The sequence below is a fragment of the Protopterus annectens genome, chromosome 1.part0 (genome assembly GCF_019279795.1).
Source record: "Protopterus annectens isolate FY-2018-M chromosome 1.part0, PAN1.0, whole genome shotgun sequence".
NCBI classification, from domain to species: Eukaryota; Metazoa; Chordata; order Ceratodontiformes; family Protopteridae; genus Protopterus; species Protopterus annectens.
Window position 1 is genome coordinate 357,646,383 of NC_056725.1, and position 22,244 is coordinate 357,668,626.

The 22,244-nt window shown below is 44.3% G+C and overlaps 1 protein-coding gene across 1 annotated transcript in view; it reads left to right on the forward strand.

Moving 5' to 3' along the window:
• The window catches only part of LRPPRC (leucine rich pentatricopeptide repeat containing), a 1,486,422-nt gene that overhangs the window by 505,000 nt on the left and 959,178 nt on the right, over positions 1-22,244 (forward strand). Inside the window, exon 14 of the mRNA XM_044079460.1 lies at positions 10,940-11,009. Within this exon, the coding sequence (XP_043935395.1) occupies positions 10,940-11,009 (70 nt within the window). The remainder of the gene's footprint in view (positions 1-10,939; positions 11,010-22,244) is intronic.

Here is a 22,244-nt window from a genome sequence, read left to right on the forward strand (position 1 = left end):
AATTTCCAAACAGACAATTTCAAAATGGATAGGGAATTGCATACGTTTTTGTTATTCCTTTCATGGAAAAACTGTGCCAGCTAACATTAGACCTCATTCCACCAGAGCCACAGCCACCTCCACAGCCTTCTTAAGAGGGGTGGCTACCAAGGACATTTTAGAAGCTGCTACATGGAGCTCCGTGCATACATTTTCCAAGCATTACAATTTACCTTTATATTCCAGATCCAGAGCAGGCTTTGCTACTGCAGTCCTGCAGGGCATTTTAGCTACACCATCCTTTACATAGATCCTCCACCCCCAGTTTGGCTATGGTATTCTACCCATATGTGATGACTGCAGATGCATCCTTGAAGGACATAGTACAGTTTTGTACCTACCATAAATGTAGATGTCCGATGGGTATGCATCTGCAGTCAGGTTTACCCTCCCTCCTTCCCCTCTTGGGTATTTATTGGGTACTTTCCCCACTCATAGCTAGCTGGGGTTATCTATTATGGTGTATTTGTTTTATATATAGATATATATATATATATATATATATATGTATAGATATATATATGTATATATATATATTTCTGTGCATGTTTGGAATTTATTGCATTTCTCCAAATTTAGCCTTCCTTTGAGAGCACCTGGCATCTGGGGCAAGAAACACTGAGGAAGATGGCGTCGGCTGACGCTTTTATACCCCAGGCGCTCTGACGTCGGGGAGAGGGCGACATCAGCCGACACCGGACCCAGACTTTGGAATCCGGCCGACCGAAGGGCTGCCTGAGGCAGGACAACCCATGTGTGATGACTGCAGATGCATACCTATCGGACATCTACATTTATGGTAGGTACAAAACTGTACTTTTCACTGCTGCAGTCATTACACTTGGGTTATCCTGCCGTCATGCGGTCCCGCAGTCGGCCAGAGTTCCAAAGTCTTGGTCCAGCGTCGGTTGCTGTCGCTTCGTCCCTGACGTCAGTGCGCCAGGGGTATATAAGATGCAGCCAATGCCATTTTCTTCGGTCTTTCTTGCCGTGTGGTGTCCAAAGCAAAAGCAGTTCGCAAGTGCCGGTCAGCCGACTCCTTAGATTTTCAATTCGAATTTCAGAACCAAAGTCTTCAATAATGCTAAGTACCCCATTGGGGAAATGTTTTTTTGCCTCAGACTGATGTTAATAATTGTATTTTTTGTGGGAAACAAATACCTCATAAGGATTTCCATTCTTACTGTATTCCATGCCTAGGCCCAGACCATGACGTCACTAGTTGTCGGTGCTAGATTTAACAAACGCACTATTAAATGTCTGTTTGATTTTGCTCGCCATTACTTTGGCCGAAGGTTTAATTATACCATGCCGTCGGAACAACCGACGACCGGAATACACAAAAAACACAAAGACAAGGATAAGGACAGGCATCCGAGGCCCAAAACTGACGATGAAGCCTCTTCTAGGCCAGTCGCCGGTTCTCAATGAGGCGCGTTTGCAGCCCCTAACACCCGCTACCTCAGAGCCACAGGCCACCTCCGGCTCTCACGTGGAGATGTCTAGGCCTCTGGATACTCAAGGTGTTGGGCCTACGGAAACCAACCCTTCAGATTGATCCGGAGATGCTGAGCAGGCATCGGCTTCTGAGGGTGTTTTCAGACCTTCACAGCTTACCATAAAAACTACAGCCAAGTCTAAAACTCCTTTAAAGACAAAGAAGCAAGTACAGCATTCACCTGGACAGGCCTCCATGCCGAAAAAACAGATGCTCAAAATGGCCGAAGACTTAATTACTCTGATCAGGAGTTCCCATCCCCCTCCTGATAAAAGGCCTAGGCAGGATACAGACTATGATTCCTCTGACCAGGTTTCCATTTCTTCTGATTCCTCTTCAGACCAGGGATACTCTCTACCCCCCTATGAGGACACTGATGCTGAAGAATCAATTCCTTCATCCTCTTCTCCTGAGGATTACTCTTTTGGGGAAACTTTACATACCATGAGGGAGCATTTCCATTGGGACGGCCAGGATTACTCAGAATTCAAGAAAAGGCTCAGAGATTTTCTCTTATTGCCTCAGCACAGGCCCTGAATCCAGTTTAAATCCTGATTCTTTGCCCCCTGCTCCAGTCAAGCCAGACAGGTACTACAGAGTCCCTGACTCTCACAAATTTCTTTATAAAAACCCTGTTGCTGACCCAGAAACTATTTCCCAGGGTCCCAAAGGGGGTAAAGGCTTCCACGGCTAAAAATCCAGTTCCCTCTGGCAGGGATTCTAGAGCATTAGACAGATGGGGGAAGAAAGTTTACACTTCTGCTACTTTAGCAGTGAGAGCTTTAAATTGCCAGTTTCACATGCTTAAATACCAACAATATTTAATGTCTATTAAAACAGAAAATGCTTACAAATTCAGAACATCCTGACTATAAGGAAATGCAGGATTTATTGCATGCAGCTGAACAAGTGGGAAAACATACTCTGCAATGTGGTTTTGATTCATTAGAGGCTTCTTGTAGAGCAGCAGTTACAGGATCTGTGATTCGAAGGCATGCTTTGTTAAAAGAACAAAGTTTACTTGATCATGTTAAGGCAAAATTATTGGATGCTCCTTTACAGCAGGATATTTTATTTGGTGTTAAGGCAGAAGAGGTATTAAAGAAAATGGAGGATAAGGCAAAATCTATGCAAACAGTGAAGGATTTCTTACAGGTACAGCCACCTCGATTTAGCAGAAATTGGCCTTCAAAGAATTGGTCCTTTCCAGTTTCAGACAAACCACAAAGAGGCAGATAGACGCCCAAGAGGCAGATCTCAGCCCCAAGGCTCTTACAGACCACGAGAGTGGGATGCTTCAACCCCAAAAGCAGGTGAAGACAAGTCACAACCTTATAGGAAACAGTTCCAATGACTTCTCCCTTCAAATGCCAAGCACTTGCCTTTTGGCAGCTCCCTTAGGGGGAAAACTAGCACTTTTTTCTCAAAATTGGCATATAATCACCCAAGACAAATGGGTTCTAAATATTGTGTCTCAAGGTTACAGGTTCCACTTTCACACTCTTCCAAGGTTAAAAGAAAAGGAATGCCAGACCTGCCACAAAATCAAAGGGCAGAGGCACAAAAACAAATTACAGCCCTCATGGACATGAGAGCTATTCAAAAGGTGCCACAACAGGAACAAGGATTTTACTCGAGACTTTTCTTGGTCCCCAGTCAGGACAAAGTCTGGAGACCCATACTAGACCTTTCTACTCTCAATACTTACCTGGATGTTCCGAAATTCAAAATGTTGACACTACAGCAGCTTCTACCCATGCTGGGCAAGAAGGCTTGACTTGTTACTTTGGACCTCAGAGACATACCTGCATGTCCCTATCGGACAAAATTGCAGAAGATACCTCAGATTCATAGCTGGTTCAATGCATTACCAATTTTCAGCACTGCCCTTTGGCTTATCTACTGCGCCCAGGGTCTTCACAAAGTGCCTGGCACCAGTAATTGCATTTTGCAGACAAAAAGGAATTCAAATATATCCTTATTCAAGCAGAGAGCAAGGACATACTTCTAAAGCATCTGGCGTTTGTAAAAAGGTTGCTAATTTGCCTGGGGTACACAGTAAATGAAAAGAAGTCAAAACTAGTGCCCTCACAAGAGATAATATTCCTGGGTGCCAGCTTAAATATAATGGCCCAGATGGCTTATCTCACACCAGACAAGCAAGGACAACTGACTCAGTAGTTTCAATTGATGGCAACAAAGATCTAACTCCCTGCAAGAAAAATTCTGCAGGCCTTGGGATTCATGGCATCCTGCATACTACTAATTCCATATGCCATACTGCATATGAGGAAATTACACTGGTACCTAAAAAGTGTTTGGACTCAACACTGTCACAGTTTGGAAGCAGTAATACCACTAATTCCCTGCCTATAACAAGAGTTTAGATAGTGGGCACAGGCATGTCACCTCAACAAGGGACAGCCTTTCATTCTACCCACAGCCAGGCATACACTAACAACAGATGCTTCGGATTACGCCTGGGGAGCACACATGGCAGGAAAATGTATTCAGGGCAAGTGGGCCGCAGACCAAATGCATCTTCACATCAATCAAAAAGATGTTAGCTGTGCAAAATGCCCTAACAGCTTTCAAGGACCTTCTGCATCCAGGACCACTATTATTAAAGACGGACAACACCACAGTTATGTGGTACATAAACAAGCAAGGGGGCACTCATTCTTATCCCCTATGCAGACAAGCCATGACCTTGTGGAACACAGCTCTAACCTATCAAGTTCATCTGCAAGCACAATTCCTGCCAGGAAAGAAAAATACTCTGGCAGACGACTTAAGCAGAAACATCATGGATCCTCACGAGTGGAAATTTAAATCCACAAGTATTCAGCATGGTAACGCAAAAATGGGGGTGCCCAGGCATAGATCTTTTTGCCTCCCAAATGAATTGCCAACTACAAAAATACAGCACAAGGACTTGCCACACAAGCATGGAAAGTGGATGCACTCTCGTTCAGCTGGAAAAGCCTAAAAGTTTATGCCTTCCCACCACTGCCTCTCCTTTCAAAGGTACTCCTAAAAGCCAGGCAAGAAAAAACACAGATGATCCTGATTGCCCCAGACTGGCCACGCCAGCCCTGGTACCCAGTCTTAAAGGACTTCGCTCAAGGCCCACCATGGATTTTACCTCAAACTCCACACCTTCTGACTCAACAAAACAATCAGATCCTGCAGTCAGCTCAAAACCTTAAACCTGGCTGCATGGCAGATTCCTTAGTCAAGCAGACAACACCTCTGTCTAAAGCTGTTATGGATGTCATTTTGGAGGCCAGGAGACCTAGCACCAGGAAATCGTATTCAGAGAAGTGGAAGAGATTCTGTGCCTGGAACCAGGCTCAAAGCTTTGACGCTCTTGTCCCAAATATTCCTCAGATATTACAATACTTAACTGAGATGCTGGACAAAGGACTATCTTTTTCATCCGTTAAGATCCACGCCTCTGCCATCTTGGCTCATTACAACACAGATCCTCCTATTTTCTCTCATCCATTGCTAAAACAGTACCTCAGAGGGGCTAAAAACATAAGACCACCCCGGAGAGCACCAACACCAACTTGGGACCTTAATTTTGTCTTAGAAAAACTAACTTTACCTCCTTTTGAGCCAGCCAATTCAGCAGAATTAAAATATATATCATGGAAAACTGCTCTGCTTGTGGCAATAACCTCTGCACGAAGAGTCTGAGTTACAGGCACTAATGGCAGTGGAGCCTTTCATCATTTTTCACCAAGACAGGGTTTCTTTAAGAACAAACCCTTCGTTTATGCCAAAGGTAGTATCCAGTGTGGCTCTTAACCAATCTATTCACTTGCCAACTTTTTATCCAAATCCCCAGAATAAAGGGGAGAGACTTCTGCATTCATTGGACATGCACAGACAGTTACATTTCTACTTGGACAAAACAAAAGCTTTCAGAAAAACTGAGCAATTGTTCGTAGCATATGCTGCAATATCACAGGGAAAGGCTATTTCAAAGCAGACCGTTTCAAAGTGGGTAGGACACTGTATCTGTTTCTGCTACACATAGCATGGGAAACCTGTACCTAGTAACATTAGGCCACATTCCACCAGAGCAACAGCCACTTCAACTGCCTACCTTAGAGGAGTACCTACCAAAGACATCTTGGAAGCTGCAACTTTGGTGTTCAGTGCACACCTTTACCAAGCGTTACCACTTGCCTCTTTATTCTAGATCCAGAACTAGCTTTGCCACTGCAGTGCTGCAGGGCCTCATAGCCACCCCAAATCCTCTATAGAACCAGCCACCCTACCTCAGCTTTGGGATGCAACCCAAGTGTAATGACTGCAGCAGTGAAACACTATGAACATAGTACAGTTTTGTACCTACCATAAATGTAGATGTTAGAGTGTTTTCACTGCTGCAGTCCAGGTTACCCTCCCTCCATCCCCTCTTTCTTAGCTGGGGCTTATCTACACTTTTCTACCCTATACTACCTATGTGGTGTATTTGCTGGTAACTGAAAATGTTGGTTTTACTTTTTATGTATGTTTTATTAGCAATATGTATTGCCTACCTGTTTGGGGGCACCTGGCATCTGGGGCAAGAAAAACTGAAGAAAATGGCGTCGGCTGCATCTTGTATATCCCTGGTGCACTGACGTCAGGGAAGAAGTGACAGCAACCAACGCCGGACCAAGACTTTGAACTCTGGCTGACTGCGGGACCGCCTGATGGCAGGATAACCCAAGTGTAATGACTGCAGCAGTGAAGGCACTCCAACATCTACATTTATGGTAGGTACAAAACTGTACTTTTAGTAGGTATGATCTGCCCTTAACAAAGCTGAACTGGGTCGGGTGAAGTGTTTGGAGGTTCCCAATGTATTTGTTAATGAGTTCCATGATGATGCGCTCCATAGCCTTGCAGACCAGGCTAGTCAGGCTTATGGGGCGATAGCAGGGTCAGTTGTGGCCCCTCCTTTGTGGAGATGAGTAACCGTTGCTGTGCACCATTCTATGGGCACGTAGCCTGTGGAGAGGCTGAGGTTGAACACCATGTTTAGGTGGGGGGTTAGTTCATTTTGTAGTTTGTGCAAGACGCAGCCTGGGACCACCCTCTGGTCCCATTTATGCTGTATTTTTGGCTTTTGAAAGGGCTGTTTTCACCTGTGCCTCAGTGATTTTTGGGACACTACACTTTTCCGGTATTGTTGTGGGCCCTTTTGGAGGTGAGAGGGGGGTGATGTTTGCACTGAATCTGTCTACCAGGATGTTGGCAATATCAGTAGGTTCAGTATATTTTGTGCTATTTTGCATTAGTTCAGTGCATATCTGTGAGTTGCCACTTAAATTCTTAACATAGCTAAAGAAGGCTTTGTGGTTATCTTTTGAATCCTTGGCTATTTTTCTTTTGAAGTTAGCCTTGGATGATTTCATGAGGGACCTCAGTTTGTTACTGATACTGATCTGGGATGTCTTTCCTTCGTGGGATTTGTTTTTTTTCTGAACTAGTTTCCTCCTATTGTATAGCCTGTTTATTGCAGGGGTCCACCAAACTGGTTTCCTTCTCTTAGAGGAGTGAGTCTTGGTTTTGCTAGGGATGGCACGATCCATGCATCCTTGTAGGTGCTTATAGAGTGCATTTGTAAAGGTTTCTGCATCTTTGGCAGTGTTATCCTTTAGCATGGGGTCTGTGAAACTTGCCACTCACGTCTTAAGTAAGGTGATGTTTGCTTTAGAAAAGTTCTTTGCTGTGGTTTCCTTAGTTGGGGGGTGGTGGTGGGGTGTGGACATCCAGAGTGATTAGTTTATGGTCTGATCTAACCAGTGACTGGTTGACCTCCAGTGTGGAACACCTGTCGCTCATGTTGGTGATGACCAAGTCCAATATGTTTTCACCTCTGGTAGGGGAGTTTACCAGCTGATCCAGGGCGTTTGAGTTGATGAATTCCAGGAAGCACTGGGCCTGGGAATTTGTACTTGAGTAGTTTTCCCAGTGAATGGTAGGGTAATTGAAATTGCCCAATATCAGGGTGTTTGGTAGGACCTTCATGTTTTCCAGCGTCTCCAGAAAGGTGGAGTGGTGGTCCTGGGTTATGGAGGGTGATCTGTAGCAGGCCACAATTTGCATTGCAAATATGCCCGATGTTAGTTGCACATGGATGATCTTAGAGGTATCATGCTGCGCCACTAACCTGGAGGTGCAGGTATCCTTGATGAATATGGATACACCACCTCCTTTTGTGCTTCGGTCTGTGTTCTGTGGCCGAAACATTTGGTATGAATTGTAGCCTGGTAGTGCTGGGGTGCTTGCTGGTGCCTTGAACCAGGTTTCAGTTACTGCACAGATGTTGACGTTCTCCATACTGAGGAGTGCTTCTAGTGTGTGCATTTTGAGATTTAAATTCCTGGTGTTGAGTAGCATAACCCTCAGTTTTTTGTTAATTGTGCTGTTTACTGAGGTGGGTTTGACTTTTGAGCTTTGCCTAAAAAAGGCACTATGGGGGCAGCAAGAGCCTTGGCCAGTATTCAAAAGCCTAGGGGTGACGGGTGCAAGCAGTCTCTTGCAAAACAATGCGGCTTGTCGAGCATGTCGTCCCAGGCTGACAGACACTGGATCCCCTTTGAATGACACCAGAAGCTTAGCCAATTGTTGAAATTGATAATTTTTTCTTTATACTGAGGTGTCATTCTTGGTGAGGGGAGGATGCTAGTCAGGGTCATACCAGCCTGGGCTACATGATCAGAGAGCTCTTCCATGTCTCTTTTCATGTAGTCCAGGGAGGTACGTCGCAGGTCATGCTACAGAATCTGAATTACCTTGACATGGTATGGCCTTGCTGTGTCTAATTAAATTGGTGGCTGCCAATAAAGCATTTACTAAAAAATGGAAATCAAAATCTAAACCAACCATGTTAGAAGTACTGAATATAGTAACAGAGATAAAACAACTGGAATTGAGATCTTTAGGAAAGCGTAGGAGCAAAAACTACATAGGAAAAAATGTATGATTGCTTATGTATTAAGGGATTTAATAAAGATGTTTCTGGTTTAAAAAAGGTGCAGGAATTGAATAATGTATGTAATGTTGCTTAGGTTGTATGATATATAGCAATATATGTGAAGCATAATGTTTGTTAATGTTAATTTGATACAAGTGAATTACCTTTGCATTTGCCTATGTCACAAGTGATAATTCAATAAAGGTGTTTTAAAAAAAAAAAAAAAAAAAAAAACTGGCTCAAAACCCATCTCGTAAGTCCAAGAAACAGAGAGCACAGAAAACTTGACCCAGCAAAGTCTCCCAAGTCTGCTTTGATGTCAGAACCGCCTATTGAAATTTCTAAAAGCTTGGATCCAAAGCCCACTGATCTGATTCTTACAGCTTCAAAATCTCCTCAGCTCCAAAGCCCACGATTCTCCCCAGAGCCAGTGTCCCAGAGACTGAGGTCTTCCTTTGTTCAGGAGACTCCCAAGAAATCTTCCAGACCTCCTTTCACTTCCTGTTCTGTCAAGACCTCCCAAAGTCTTTTCCAAAGCAGAAGTGGGAGAGGATGATGAGAGAATTTCTTAGAACACAGATCCAGATGAAGGTATTGTTGGCTCAGTCTCCCATCGGATCCCGTGAAGATCAAATCATCACTTTTTTTGCAATCTGACCTTCTGTTTTGGAGCCCTGTGATCTGAGATCTCCCAGAGTTGAACTATCTCAACCGAAATTACCTCTTCTTCGACTTCAGCTCCTTCCCTGATTATTTAGGCTACAGTCCCCCAGAGTAGGATGTGTCTGGGAGCCGAAGTGTCAGCGTCTGATCTGAGGAAGTAACTTTGACCCCGAAGCTTTCAGAGCCGTTACTTCTCCTGGGCCTTGGCACTGGACAGCTCTTCTCTGACTCCTCCATCTGAGTGGAGGGTCTGGACAGGCTCTAGATTGTCTGATCCAAAAGTTTCAGCTCCTACAGGATTGTCCTCTGCTTCTCCCAGTCCCTCTGCCTTCGAGGTGGTGGAGAGGGTCTTCTCTCATCCAAGAGCAGTTTCTACTCATGCATTTTTGGATCCGATTCCTGTTCCTCCTTTGGATCCTCTGTTTGAGTCTACTCATCATATCCCCCAGGGACAGCCAGCCCATACGAACTTCCAGGCAGTTCCATTTAGCCTTTTCAGGTACCTCTCCAAAGCATCCCACTGAAGAGGCCCCTCATTAGAGGTCTTGCAAAAGGATGCACTTGAATTACCCAAAGGAATCTCTCACAGACACAGATTTCGATGAATGGGAAGGGTTCTGTAGATTGCCACCAGAAGATGTCTCCTTTGGAGACATTTTAGACGTTCTACACCAGAAAGCTGGTTGGTCATCCCAACCCCTTCCCAGAAGGAATCCGTGTTCCTTGAAGCCTTCGTGTCTGGCTCATCTGCATCCTGTATTCTTTCCTAAATTTAACAATAAAGGAGAGTACATGCTTTGTCTTTTAGATGTGCAGAGGCAACTTCTTTTTATCTTCATAGGACTAGAGAATTTAGAAAATCTGTCCAATTGTTTCTTTTTTCCAGTAACAAACTAGGATCACCTGTTTCAAAGACTTCACTAGCCAAATGGATTACAGATTTGCATTTCTTACATTTACTCTTCTAGAAGTTTAACCAAGTTTAACCCTACCAAGACAGCCAAGGGCACACTGAACTAGGGCAATGGCTACGTCAACTGCCTTTTGGGCCAGAGCCTCCATTGATGATATTTATGCAGCTGCCAAATGGTGTAATGCTCATACTTTTATTACTGATTACAAGTGGGATGTCAACTTCAAAAATGGAGCTGCATTTCGGTTCTGTGGTTCCCTGGAACATCCTTCCATGAGGGCCTCTCAGGGATTTTGTAGCTGGGTACTCTGTCCCACTTGTTGAGAAATTAATGAAAATGGCAGCGCCAGATATAAAAGTTATGTACTCATCATAACTGTGCATCTATGTTGTCCATTTTCATTCTTCCTCAATCCCCCTCTTCCCCCTATCCATGTCTTTGGGAGAGATCTGATGGAAACTTTTTCTTAGGAATCACATTTCCTGTTTGAAGCCCCTATTCTGTTAATGTTCTTATCTTTCTCATTTCTATAGTAATTTCACAAGCTGTTATATTTTAGAAGCTTTATATTAGCAGCAAACTCAGTCTCCTGTAATTGAGTGGTCAGGAGCATTATGGGTAAAGGGAGGAGTTCAAGAGTCTGATCCTAGAACCTAGAGTAATGTGGCCGACTTGGATCCAAGGATAGAATCTGGACCGATTCATTGAGGAAGACTGAAAATGGACAACACAGATGCATAGTTATTGTGAGTACATAGCTTTTCTTTCTTTCTTACAGTAATATTGTGTAATGATTACTTTTTTGGTTTTTTTTGCTCATTTTACTTCTTGTTATTTTACACCCAGTGTCGGCACCTGATACACCTCCAGTTGATCTTGGCATGTTCAGAGGTAGCCTTCTTCTGGGATTCAAAAGGTAAGACTTGAGGATGGAAATTTTAGTTTGCTTGCAGTGTAGAAAATAACCGATCACCAGGCTAGTACTGAACTTTACTGTTTGGGTTGTAGTTCTACTTGAATTTGTATGATATGTGCAAAAGACAGTATTCTTAAATTGATGTTTTTGAGAGGATACAGTATTCTTAAATTGATGTTTTTGAGAGGATACTGCAGTAACTGACACTGCTGACAGTAGTGATTTCATCAAGAGAATCGGTCATGGGCTTATGGGTCTGTAATTATTCGGGTCCATTGATGACCGACCTTTTTACATTGGGGTGACTGTTGCTGTTCTCCATTCATACAGCACAGTGCCTGATGTTGAATAGCCACTGTAGGAGGTCTGACAAGTCCAGTTTTGTGTTGGCGAGTCGGCAGTCTGATATGTTATCCCCCCCCCCCCCCCCCCGTAGAAGTTGTGTTTTGTGGCCATGGATGATGCCTTGAGGACTTTTTCTTTGGTGCTTTGTGAGGGGGGGGGCGTGTAGATATGGGTATGTGATCTGTGAATGTAGGAGGGGGAGAGATGATGAAGGTTGAGCTAAAATTGTCCACTGTTACATTAACTTTTATCGTCTGGTTCTGAGTATGCAATATCATTTACTATTACCTCTGCATGCAGTGCTTACATTAACTTTTATCCTCTGGTTCTGAGTATGCAATATCATTTACCATTACCTCTGTGCATGCAGTGCTTTTCTGGTTTCTAACATAGTTGTATCCTTCATCTGGGTGACTATTTTTACCTCATATCTGCCTCTGGTTGATTTGATCAGGGTCAGGGGTTCAGTGTTAACTTTAGCAAGAGCATTTTTGGCATCTTGAGGTAAACTTATTTTTACATGCAGTTGGATCTGATGTTATCTTACCCATCTTGGCTCAGTGAATGGGCTATTGGATCTGACCTAGATGCCTTTTTCCAAGCAATTTGATCTGTGGCTAAAGTTGCTCCCCTGCCTATAATTTCCTTTTGTCCCCTGCAGCTTCCTCAAATTTTGTTTGCTACCTGAAAAGTTCAGATGTGAGAAGCCGTAAAGGTGTGGCATTGGACAATGTCTTAATGCTTTCTGGTAGCAGTGCACATTCTAGGGAGTTCAAATGTCTTGGTGGATAAGCTGAACAGGTCAATTCTTCTGCCCCATGTGTGGTCCCTCACCCAAGCAGTGGCATCATTGATTTTCAGTTGCTGTGGCCTTTTTACTTCTAACTTGAACACCAAATGCAGCAGCTACTTTGTCCTGATTCCCTCCCGACACTCCGTCACCATGGGATGCTGTGGGCTACAATCCTCCCCCCGGGTATGCTGTACACCTTTTCACTTGTAGCAAAGTTTCTACAGAGAGCCATCAGGTGCAGGGCAACAGTAAATGTCTTTCTATTCACATGTCGCAGTATTCTGTACAGTTGGGTCTTCTCCTCTTGCTACCCGAACGTCTGGCCAGTATACAAAAGTTTGCAGTCACGTTTTGGTGCATGGGACGTCTGATGTGGCTAGCAGAGCGTGTGTCCCTGCCTTCCCGGCTGTCGGATACTCGAGAAATTCAGATAAGTATCCCGTTGGGGAACCTTTTTTCAGTCCTTGTATTTTAGTGTCTGTTCATGTTATGCAGAAAGGGAAAGTGTAAGTGCAGCCATCAGATTCCACACAAAGACGCCCACAAACTCTGTCTATTCTGTTTAGGCAAATCACACGACTACAAGCCCTGCCCTGTCTGCCAGGCCTTTGTACCTAAGACCTTAGCAGACTTCACGCACTCAACCTGTACCTAGAGAACCAACATCTGAAACAGCTAGCGTTAGGTGTGGAGGGGCCTTCAGACTTGCCTGCCGAACCACTGAGAAAAAAGGCCAAGACTGCAAGACCTGCTACTGTCGCTGTGCCTCCACCGTCCAAAGCTCATCCTGGCTTTTTTAGTCCTTCCACTGAGAGTGCCTTTTAGTGCTGCTGAATAGTTGCCCAACTACTGTACTCTGGAGGCAGTCGGGTGGTGACTGTTTTTACATGCACAAGCAATGACACACCATAACTTCAGATTCTTGAGTGCTAAGGATAATTTCCAAAAGCTATTCAATTCCCTTTTTTCGTCCACCTTAGAAGAAAAAAGTCCGATGTTCTGTCCAGTCACTTGGACTCAGCAGCCTTAGAAATTTCAGAGTCATAGGCTGGTACTAGGCTATCAGCCCTAGGGCCTATACAAGCCTAGCCATAACAATTCCCTGGCTATTTCTTCCCACACTATTTACTTCCCTGGACCCCTGTCTAGCAGGGCGATTGACATGATCCCCGGTGTGAATTTCCTTTCTCCCATCCAATCGTCAAGGTTCCTTTTAAAGAGGGCCAAAGAGGCACTCTGCTTGACATGTATGGGCAATCTATTCCAGAGTCTGGGGAGTCTGAGTCAGGAACCTATCCCTCCAGCATGTTTTGTTTATTGTGATGACAAGGTTTAGATCCCTGGAGCATGTGGCTCTGAGGGATTGGGATTTCTTTAAGTGCAGTATGTCGAACAGCTCTGGGTTTGACATGGCCTTGTATGTTAAGCAGAGATCGCCTCTGATTAGACGATATGCGACAGAGTATAGCTGGAGTTTTTATGGTGGTCAGCGTAGGGCATCTGCTTTAGGCCTGTGATTCTTTTAGTGAGGTATTTCTGTGGCCTTTCCAGTTGTTGCAGATGTCTTGAGAGGTACATACCAAACGGGGCATTGTATTCTATAATGGGTCTAATGAGGGATGAGTACAGTGGACAATGACCTCCATTAGAAAAAAGTCATCTAACCACTTCCCAAAGGCCAGTTAGAATCCACAGTCTATCTGTGGTTCTTTTTAGGTCCAAAAAAAATGGGACCTCAGGCCCATCCTGGACTGATTCAAGTTAGGTTTGTAGGACTGCCAGGTGAGTAGGTTTATGCTATAAAGTGGTTAATGTGACAACAGATGTATCTACCAGGGCTGCTTCTACTGGAACTGTTCTAAGAAGGTATGCTTTACTGTGGCTTCAACTCCTGCATGAACATATCGAGCACTGAATTTTAAATGTCCCCCTTGATAAGACTTTGCTTTGCAGGAAAACATTAACTGAGAATTTTGGTGCTTTTTTTTTTATCCACCAGTACCTAAATACAATGAGAGATACTTTTCTCCAGTATTGCCCGTTTGTAGAAGCAAGAATTTAAGCCAAAGATTGCCTTTGAGAAGGACAGTTGGAGGGGAAGAAAAGAGGAGCAGACAGCAGGGACAGAGAAGTGACAGTGGATAAAAAATTTACCCTGGCTCTGACCACATGAGTTTCCTTTCCCTGCCCCTTCTCCTTCTCAGTTGATGGGCAGAAGGGCTGATGTTTTTCAAAAGCTGGTGACTCATCTTCACATCAGACAGTTAGGGAAGAGAGACAGCTTCCACTTATGGGGCCTATCACAATCCATTTATTAACTTGTGTAGCAGTAGCACAGATTCTCATGTCATAGCAGGGCGCCATGTTCTGTTTGGTGCTTTTTCTGGTCTTGAGAATGGATAGTCACTGCAGACCTATTCTAGATCTTTCTGCTTTGAACAGATTTTTCTAACAGTCAAAAAATTCAAGGTTGGAAATTAAATATTTTCAGCCTTGTTCTTGTCATAAGCTTTTATGGAAACACAGGTTATGATGGGTGCCTACCTCCACATACATGTCTTTTAAGTGTACAGGATGTGCCTCAGGTTTCTAGTGTGTCCACACCTTTTTCAGTTCGCCTCTTTGGTGTTTGGACTATTCATTGGGGGTGTTTACCAAATGCTTGACACTTTTGCACAATTATCTTTGAGGGAGGGATCTGCATTTACCCCTTCCAAGATGATTGTCTGATCTAAGCTGTCTCCCAGGACCAGTTTATAAAGGCTGTAAATATTACCATGTTGTATCTAATAAACTTAACAGTTTCCTGAAATTAGCCCTGCACTCCTCCTAGTCCAAATGTTGTTCCTGCGAGCACTTTTGAACAGGTCTCAGTGTAGCTGTTCTCAATTAAGCATCTTACAGATACTGGAGAGATGCACAAGACCCTGAGATACCTAGCATCTGTCCTGATAATTCCTCTGGCCAAGCTACATGTAAGGGGAACTACACTGAACTCCTAATGAACTTGCATTCCTAGAATGGCCCTTTTCCTTGATCCTGGCTATCCAGAAGCTGTCTTTGGTGGGAAAACCAAGCAAGGGAGAACTTGAAAGTGCCTCCAAGTCCATCTCTGAGACAAAAAACATTTACAACAGGCACCTCAGACATAGCGTGGGGGCCCACAATGGACAAACACAAATTCAGGTGTGATAGGACCCCAGCATTCATAACATGCACATCTATGTCAGAGTTGTTAGAACTAATGTAGGTACTACAAGTTTTCAGTGACACCTGCAGTTGAGGGGGGGGGGCACTTTTGGTTTAGTTACAGGTAACACTACACTGATGAAGCACATCAGCTAGGAAGGGGGATACCCACTCACATCAGTTATGTAGACTAGCCAGGGAGGCATGGGACCAGTCACTGCAGTGTAGTCTCCTCCTAGAAGCATTATATGGTCCATTGGCAAGACAGATTACTGACTTTCAAACAGTTTCATGGTAAACCTTGTACATCTACTGCTTTAGTTCACAGCTGTAATAATTTGTACATACAATCACCATCCAAGACCGTATTGAATCTACATGTCCAGTCCCTCCTGGGTAGTATGTAGTGTAGTTGTCCTCATAACCAGTAGTGCTGGTTCCTAGACTTCCTCACTCCTGGTGAAGTCAGCAGTGCAGAAGAATGCACCACCTCTCTCACCTTGGGGTAGGTGAGCTGATGATGGCTAACTCCCAACCTCTTAGAACTTCTAGCTTTCTTGGTTGTTAGTCAAAGATTGTGTATCTGGAACAAATTCAGGGTTTCATCCCAGTTATGCCCCAGAGCTGGGCTTCATTTCTTAGTTTTGATAAAAAGGTCTTCCGTTTTCTTGACTGTTGTCAATCAAAATTTTAAAAGACAAGAATCAATCAAAATTTTAAATGACAGGAAAATCAACAATTTGTGTAGTGCCAGTAGGTGGGTGTGAGAGAAGGCCTCTTTGGTGGTGTTCGTTTTTCACTGTTGCAGTCATCACACTTTGGTTATCTGCCTGCAGGTAGCCCTCAGTTGGCCCGAATACCAGAGTCTTGGGATTTCTGCGTCGGTTGCTGTCTCCTCTTCCATGATGTCAGGTCGTCAGGGGTATAAAACACTCAGCCGATGCCATTACATCAGTCTTTCTTGCTGAGAAGGAGCCCAAAGCAGAAGCAGTTCGCAAGTGCCAGCCAGCCGCTACCTGAAATTTTAGTTTTTGTGAGTTTCAGACCTGAAGTCTTCTAAAGCCAATTACCTTGTTTGGGGATTCTTTTTTCTTGCTCTAACTGATGTCAGAAAAAATTAACAATTGTCTTGCCTGTGGAAAGCAAATACCTCACAGAGGTTTTCATTCTTACTGCATCACCTGTTTAGGACCAGAGCACGATGTCCCCCGCTGTTGGCTTTGTGCCTTGTTTAACACCTGAACCTTTCGTCATTGGGATATTGCTGTAGCTAAATTTTTTCGCTCTCATTCTCCTTATTCCAAAATGGCTTTGGTAAGCCATCCGACTACCAATCTTCCGAAAAAGCACAGAGACAGACCGCATAGGTCAAAAACTGCCGACGACGCTTCCGCTAAGCTAGTCGTCAGTCAGCCGGTACTCAGTGAGGCACCTATGCAGCCCCTGATGCCTGCTTCTGCAGATGCGCAGGGCTCTGCCGAGACCCATTCGGAGTCTGGTATGCCTCGAGATGCTTCTTCGACTATGGAACCTGTGGATGGTCTCTACCTTGGATGGGTCCGTAAACACTGTGCAGGCACCGGCTTCTGAGGGCGTATTCTGACCTACCAATATTCATATTAAACAGACAACTTCATTTCCAACTAAGACTACCGAGTTTCTCAGGCCCACAGTTCGCACTATGCCTAGAAAACATACATCCAAAGTGCATGCTCAAGCTACCATGCCACAAAAACAAATGCTTAGAATGGCTGAAGACCTTATTACTCTAATTAGGGGAAGCCAGCCTTTCCCTGCCAAAAGACAAATAATTGAATTTCCTTCTGATTCTTCAGACCAGGAGTCTGATGACTCTGACCCTTCTGATTACAAGGACATACCCTTATCTACCTGTGAGGACTCAGATGCAGAGGAATCCATTCCCTCTGCCTCCCCTCCAGAGGATTTTTCTTTTGGTGAAACCTTGCATACCTTCAGAGAGCATTTCTGCTGGGAATGCCAGGACTATCCTCAGTCCAAAAAGAGACTTGGGAATTTTGCCTCAGCACAGGCCTGTAGCTATACCCACTGTCCTGGATGTTGTAGATGATGTCTTCTTGGAGTCCAGTCTTACTCCTGACACCTTACCACCATCTCCTAGAAAACGTGACTAGTACTACAGAGTTGACTCTCACAAATTTCTCTTAAAGAATCCTACTGTGGATCCAGAGACCATTTCCCAGGGACCTAAAGGCATTAAGGCTACTACAGCCAAAAACCCTACCCCTTCAGACAGAGATTCTAGAGCTGTAGACAGATTGGGTAAGAAGGTATATACCTCTGCAACTTTTGCCATCGGGGCTTTGAATTGCCAGTTTCATATGTTGAAGTACCAGCAGCATATTATGGAACTAATTAAACAAGAAATGGTGTTACTTGCAGATTGTGCAGAAAATAAAGATTTACAAGAGTTAATGCATTCTACAAACCAAGTTAGTAAACATACTTTGCAGTGTGGGTTTGATGCCTTAGAAGCATCTTGCAGGGCTGCTGTCACTGGGTCTGTATAGAAAAGTCATGCTTGGCTAAAGGAACAAGTCTTGCCTGACCATGTCAAAGCAAAATTAATAGATGCTCCATTAAATCAGGATCATTTGTTTGGCACAAAAGCAGAAGTTGTTCTTAAAAAGATGGAAGAAAAAGCTAAATCTATGCAAACCGTCAAAGATTTCTTACGGGTGTAGCCACCTAGATTCAGTAGGCATTGGCCTTCAAAAAAACTGGTCCTTTCCAGTCCCCCTCAGGCCTTCTCAGTCCAAACCCAGGGGAAACAGTCCATCAAGGCTACAGTCTCAGGGTATGCAGAGATATAAACAATGGAGCGTTTCCACCTCAAAACCAGGGAGTGGTAAGCCACCCCCATATGGAAAAAGTTCACAATGACTTTCCAATTATCCTTCCCAGCCATGCCCAAGTACTTGTGCCCCTAGGAGAAAAACTCACCCTTTATGCAAAAAACTGGATGTCCATTACTCAGGACCGATGGGTTCTAAACATTGTATCCCAGGGATACAGATTCTACTTCCACTCACTGCCAACTCCAAGTGGGTTGCCAGACCTTCCTCCAAACTAGTGGGCAGAGGCTCAAAAGCAAGTACTTTCCCTTCTCCATGTCAGGGCTATTCAACCTGTTCCTGTAGAACAAAGGGGATAGGGTTTCTACTCCAGACCGTTCCTGGTGCCTAGAAAAGAGGGCTCTTGGAGCCCTATCCTTGATCTATCAATTCTCAACACCTTTCTGGTGGTCCCAAAATTCAAAATGCTTGCACTGCAACAGCTTGTTCCTATGCTAGCCAAGGATGCCTGGTTAGTCACCTTAGACTTAAAAAAAAAAAAAAAAAAAAGCTTATCTGTACATCCCCATAAGGGAGTCTTACAGGAAATATCTACGTTTCAGGGCAGGCTCTATGCACTTCCCTTTGGCTTATCTACTGCACCTAGAGTATTCACAAAATCCTGGCTCCAGCCATTGCATGCTGCAGGCACAGAAATATTCAAATCCACCCATACTTGCACGATTGCTGGATTCAGGCGGACAGACAGGAACTGCTACTTCAGCACCTGGCATTTGCAAAAGGACTTCTAACTTCACTGGGATACACCATCAGCGAAAAGAAATCACAACTGGTGCCCAGCCAACAAATTGTATTCCTGGGAGCAAGCTTGAACACAACTTCCCAGATGACCGTCCTCACTCCAGAAAAGCAGGTTCATTTGACAAACTAGTTCAAACTAATGGCCAACAAAACCCAGCTATCTACAAGAAAAATACTGCAAGCCCCTAGGGTTCATGGCCTCATGCATTCTGCTAATTCCATATGCAAGACTGCATATGGGGAAACTTCAATGGTACTTAAAAAGTCTCTGGTGTCAACATTCTCAGGACCTGGAAACAGTGATTCCTATCGTACCTTGTTTAAGGTCAGAGTTCCTTTGGTGGGCAGAAGCATGCAACCACAACAAGGGACTTCCTTTCACTCAACCCCTTACCGCCCAAACCCTGACAACAGAAGCATCAAACTATGCATGGGGGGCTCACATGGCAGGCAAATGCATTCAAGGCAAATGGAGCCCAGAGCAAATTCCCCTGCATATCAATCAAAATGTTCTGACAGTCTTCAAATGCCTTATCCTTCCAGGACATCTCCTGATAAAGACAGACAACACCACAGTTATGTGGTACATAAACAAGCAGGACAGAACTCATTCTTACCCACTCTGCAGGTTAGCCATGGCTCTGTGGAACACAGCCTTGAGCTTCCAAGTGCACACCTACAAGCTCATTTCCTGCCAGACCAGCAAAATTCACTAGCAGACAGCTTAAGCAGAAATCTACTGGACTCTCACGAGTGGAAACTAGACCCCAACTCATTCAAACTTCTAATATAGAGGTGGGGAACACCAGAGGTGGACCTTTTTGTCTCGCCCCAAAACCACCAATTGAGTAAATTTTGCACCAGGGACCCTCACAGCAGAGCCTGGAAGGTGGATGCCCTATCCTTTACATGGGAAAACCTCTCAATTTATGCTTTTCCTCCTCTGTCCCTCCTCTCAAAAGCACTACTCAAGATCAAACAGAACAGGCCAAGGGCAATCCTTGTTGCACCAGACTGGTCACGCCAGCACTAGTACCCAATCATACGCAGTCTGACAGCAGTGCCACCATAGCACCTACATCACACACCTTCCCTGCTGTCTCAGCAGGAGGGACAGATTTTGCATCAACAGCTGCAAACCCTAAACATTGCAGAGCCTGGTTTAATTCCCTAAATGCACCACCAGCATCCCTCAGCAAACAGGTGCTGGACATCATCCTTGAGACTAGAAGGCCTAGTACTAGGAAATCCTAAGCTGAAAAGTGGAAAAGATATTGTTCTTGGAGTCGGTCTCAAGGAAAGGACACAGCTGTGCCTAACTTGCCTCAAATCCTTGATTACCTAGCAGAGCTGCTCCACAGAGGCCTATCCTTCTCATCCATCAAGATTCATGCCTCTGCCATCTCAGCTGATTATAATAGTGAGCCTCCTCTCTTTTCTCACCCTCTCATCAAATAGGAACTAACAATTTAAGGCCCCCTAGGAGAGCTCCCACCCCAACCTGGGAACTTAACTTTGTACTGGAGAAGCTCACCCCCCCCCCCCTTTTGAACCTGCTGCTTCAGCAGAGTTAAAATTCCTCTCTTGAAAAACAGCCTTACTTCTAGCTATTACTTCAGCAAGAAGAGTGTCTGAGTTACAGGCACTAATGGCGATAGAGCCCTTCATTATTTTCCATGCTGCCAGGGTTTCCCTCTGGACTAACCCTTCCTTTATGCCAAAGGTGGTATCCAGTGTGGCTTTAAACCAATCCATCCATTTGACAACCTTTTTCCCTAATCCTCAGAATAAAGGTGAAAGGATCCTGCACTCCTTGGACATGCACAGACAGCTCATGTTCTAACTTGACAGGACTAAGCCTTTCAGAAAATCTGACCAGCTGCTAGTCAGCTTTGCTACAGGGGCAGAGGGCAAGGCCGTTTCAAAGCAAACCATTTCCAAATGGATAGCACACTGTATCCATTTCTGTTACAAGCAACATGGAAAACCTACCCCTCTGGGGATCAGAACACATTCCCACTAGAGCTATTTCAACCTCTACAGCATTTCTCAGGGGAGTCCCTACCAGGGACATCCTGGAAGCTGCAACCTGGAGTTCTGTACACACCTACACTAAGCATTACCACTTACCTATTTTTTCTAAATCCAGAGCTGGATTTGCTACAACAGTCTTACAAGGCCTGCTAGCCAGCCCTAACACTTCTTGACTGCCTCCACTCTTCCTCAGCTTTGGGAGACAACCCAAGTGTGATGACTGCAACAGTGAAACATGAAGAGCATAGTACAGCTGTGTACAATTACCATAAATGTAGATGTTCGAGTGTATTCACTGTTGCACTCCTGGTTTCCCTCCCTCCACTCCCCTGGTTTTCTATATCCTTTCTACCTATTATCCTTATGGCTGTCTTTTATGGCAGAGGTATTTTACTTTTTACTGGAGGTGTTCCACACCAAGTAATAGCTTCCTGTTTTGGGGGCTCCTGACATCTGGAGTAAGAAAAACTGATGTAATGGCATTGGCTGCATGTTTTATACCCCTGACGACCTGATGTCATGGAAGAGGCGACAACATCCAACACAGAAATCCCAAGACTCAGGTATTCGGGCCGACTGAGGGCTTACCTGGAGGCAGATAACCCAAGTGTGATCACTGCAACAGAGAATACACTCAAACATCTACATTTATGGTTAGTGTACACAACTGTACTTTCTCTTTTTGTTTTTTTTTTTCTTCTTTGTTTTGTTTATTGAGAAGATTAGAGGGGGTGCTACATGTCCCTTGTTTTTCTGTGATTGTTTTATCCTCATTCCTTTAAGAACTTACCCATTAAGCTGCTTCGCCCTACCCCTTTGCATCAAAGAATGCCAAGGAAGTAGAAGAAAGAGTTGATGACCATGGCTATCGTCTGAAGAGCTTAGAAGATTTGGAGTAAGTTCCTAACATCCCTTCCCTTTAATCTGGCATTGGAAGTGTAGTGTCATGTTGTGCAAAGTAGGCAACAGCAGTTATGTTTGTTTGCAGTGCTTGGTTGGAGTGTGAGCATTTCTCATTTGGGTCATGTCAAAGGGAAAATATACTTTAAAAATGATCAAAACACGGTAGGTTAAGGCACTTTAATCTTGCAGCAAGGAGACAAAAACGTGCTAATACAGAGTTTGTCTGACTAGAAACAGGAAATGCTTAAATTTTTATACACTTTCTAATAAGACATTGCCTACCAAGCTGACATAGTGAATCACAAGTTTTGTCATCATCATTTACTAATAATTGCT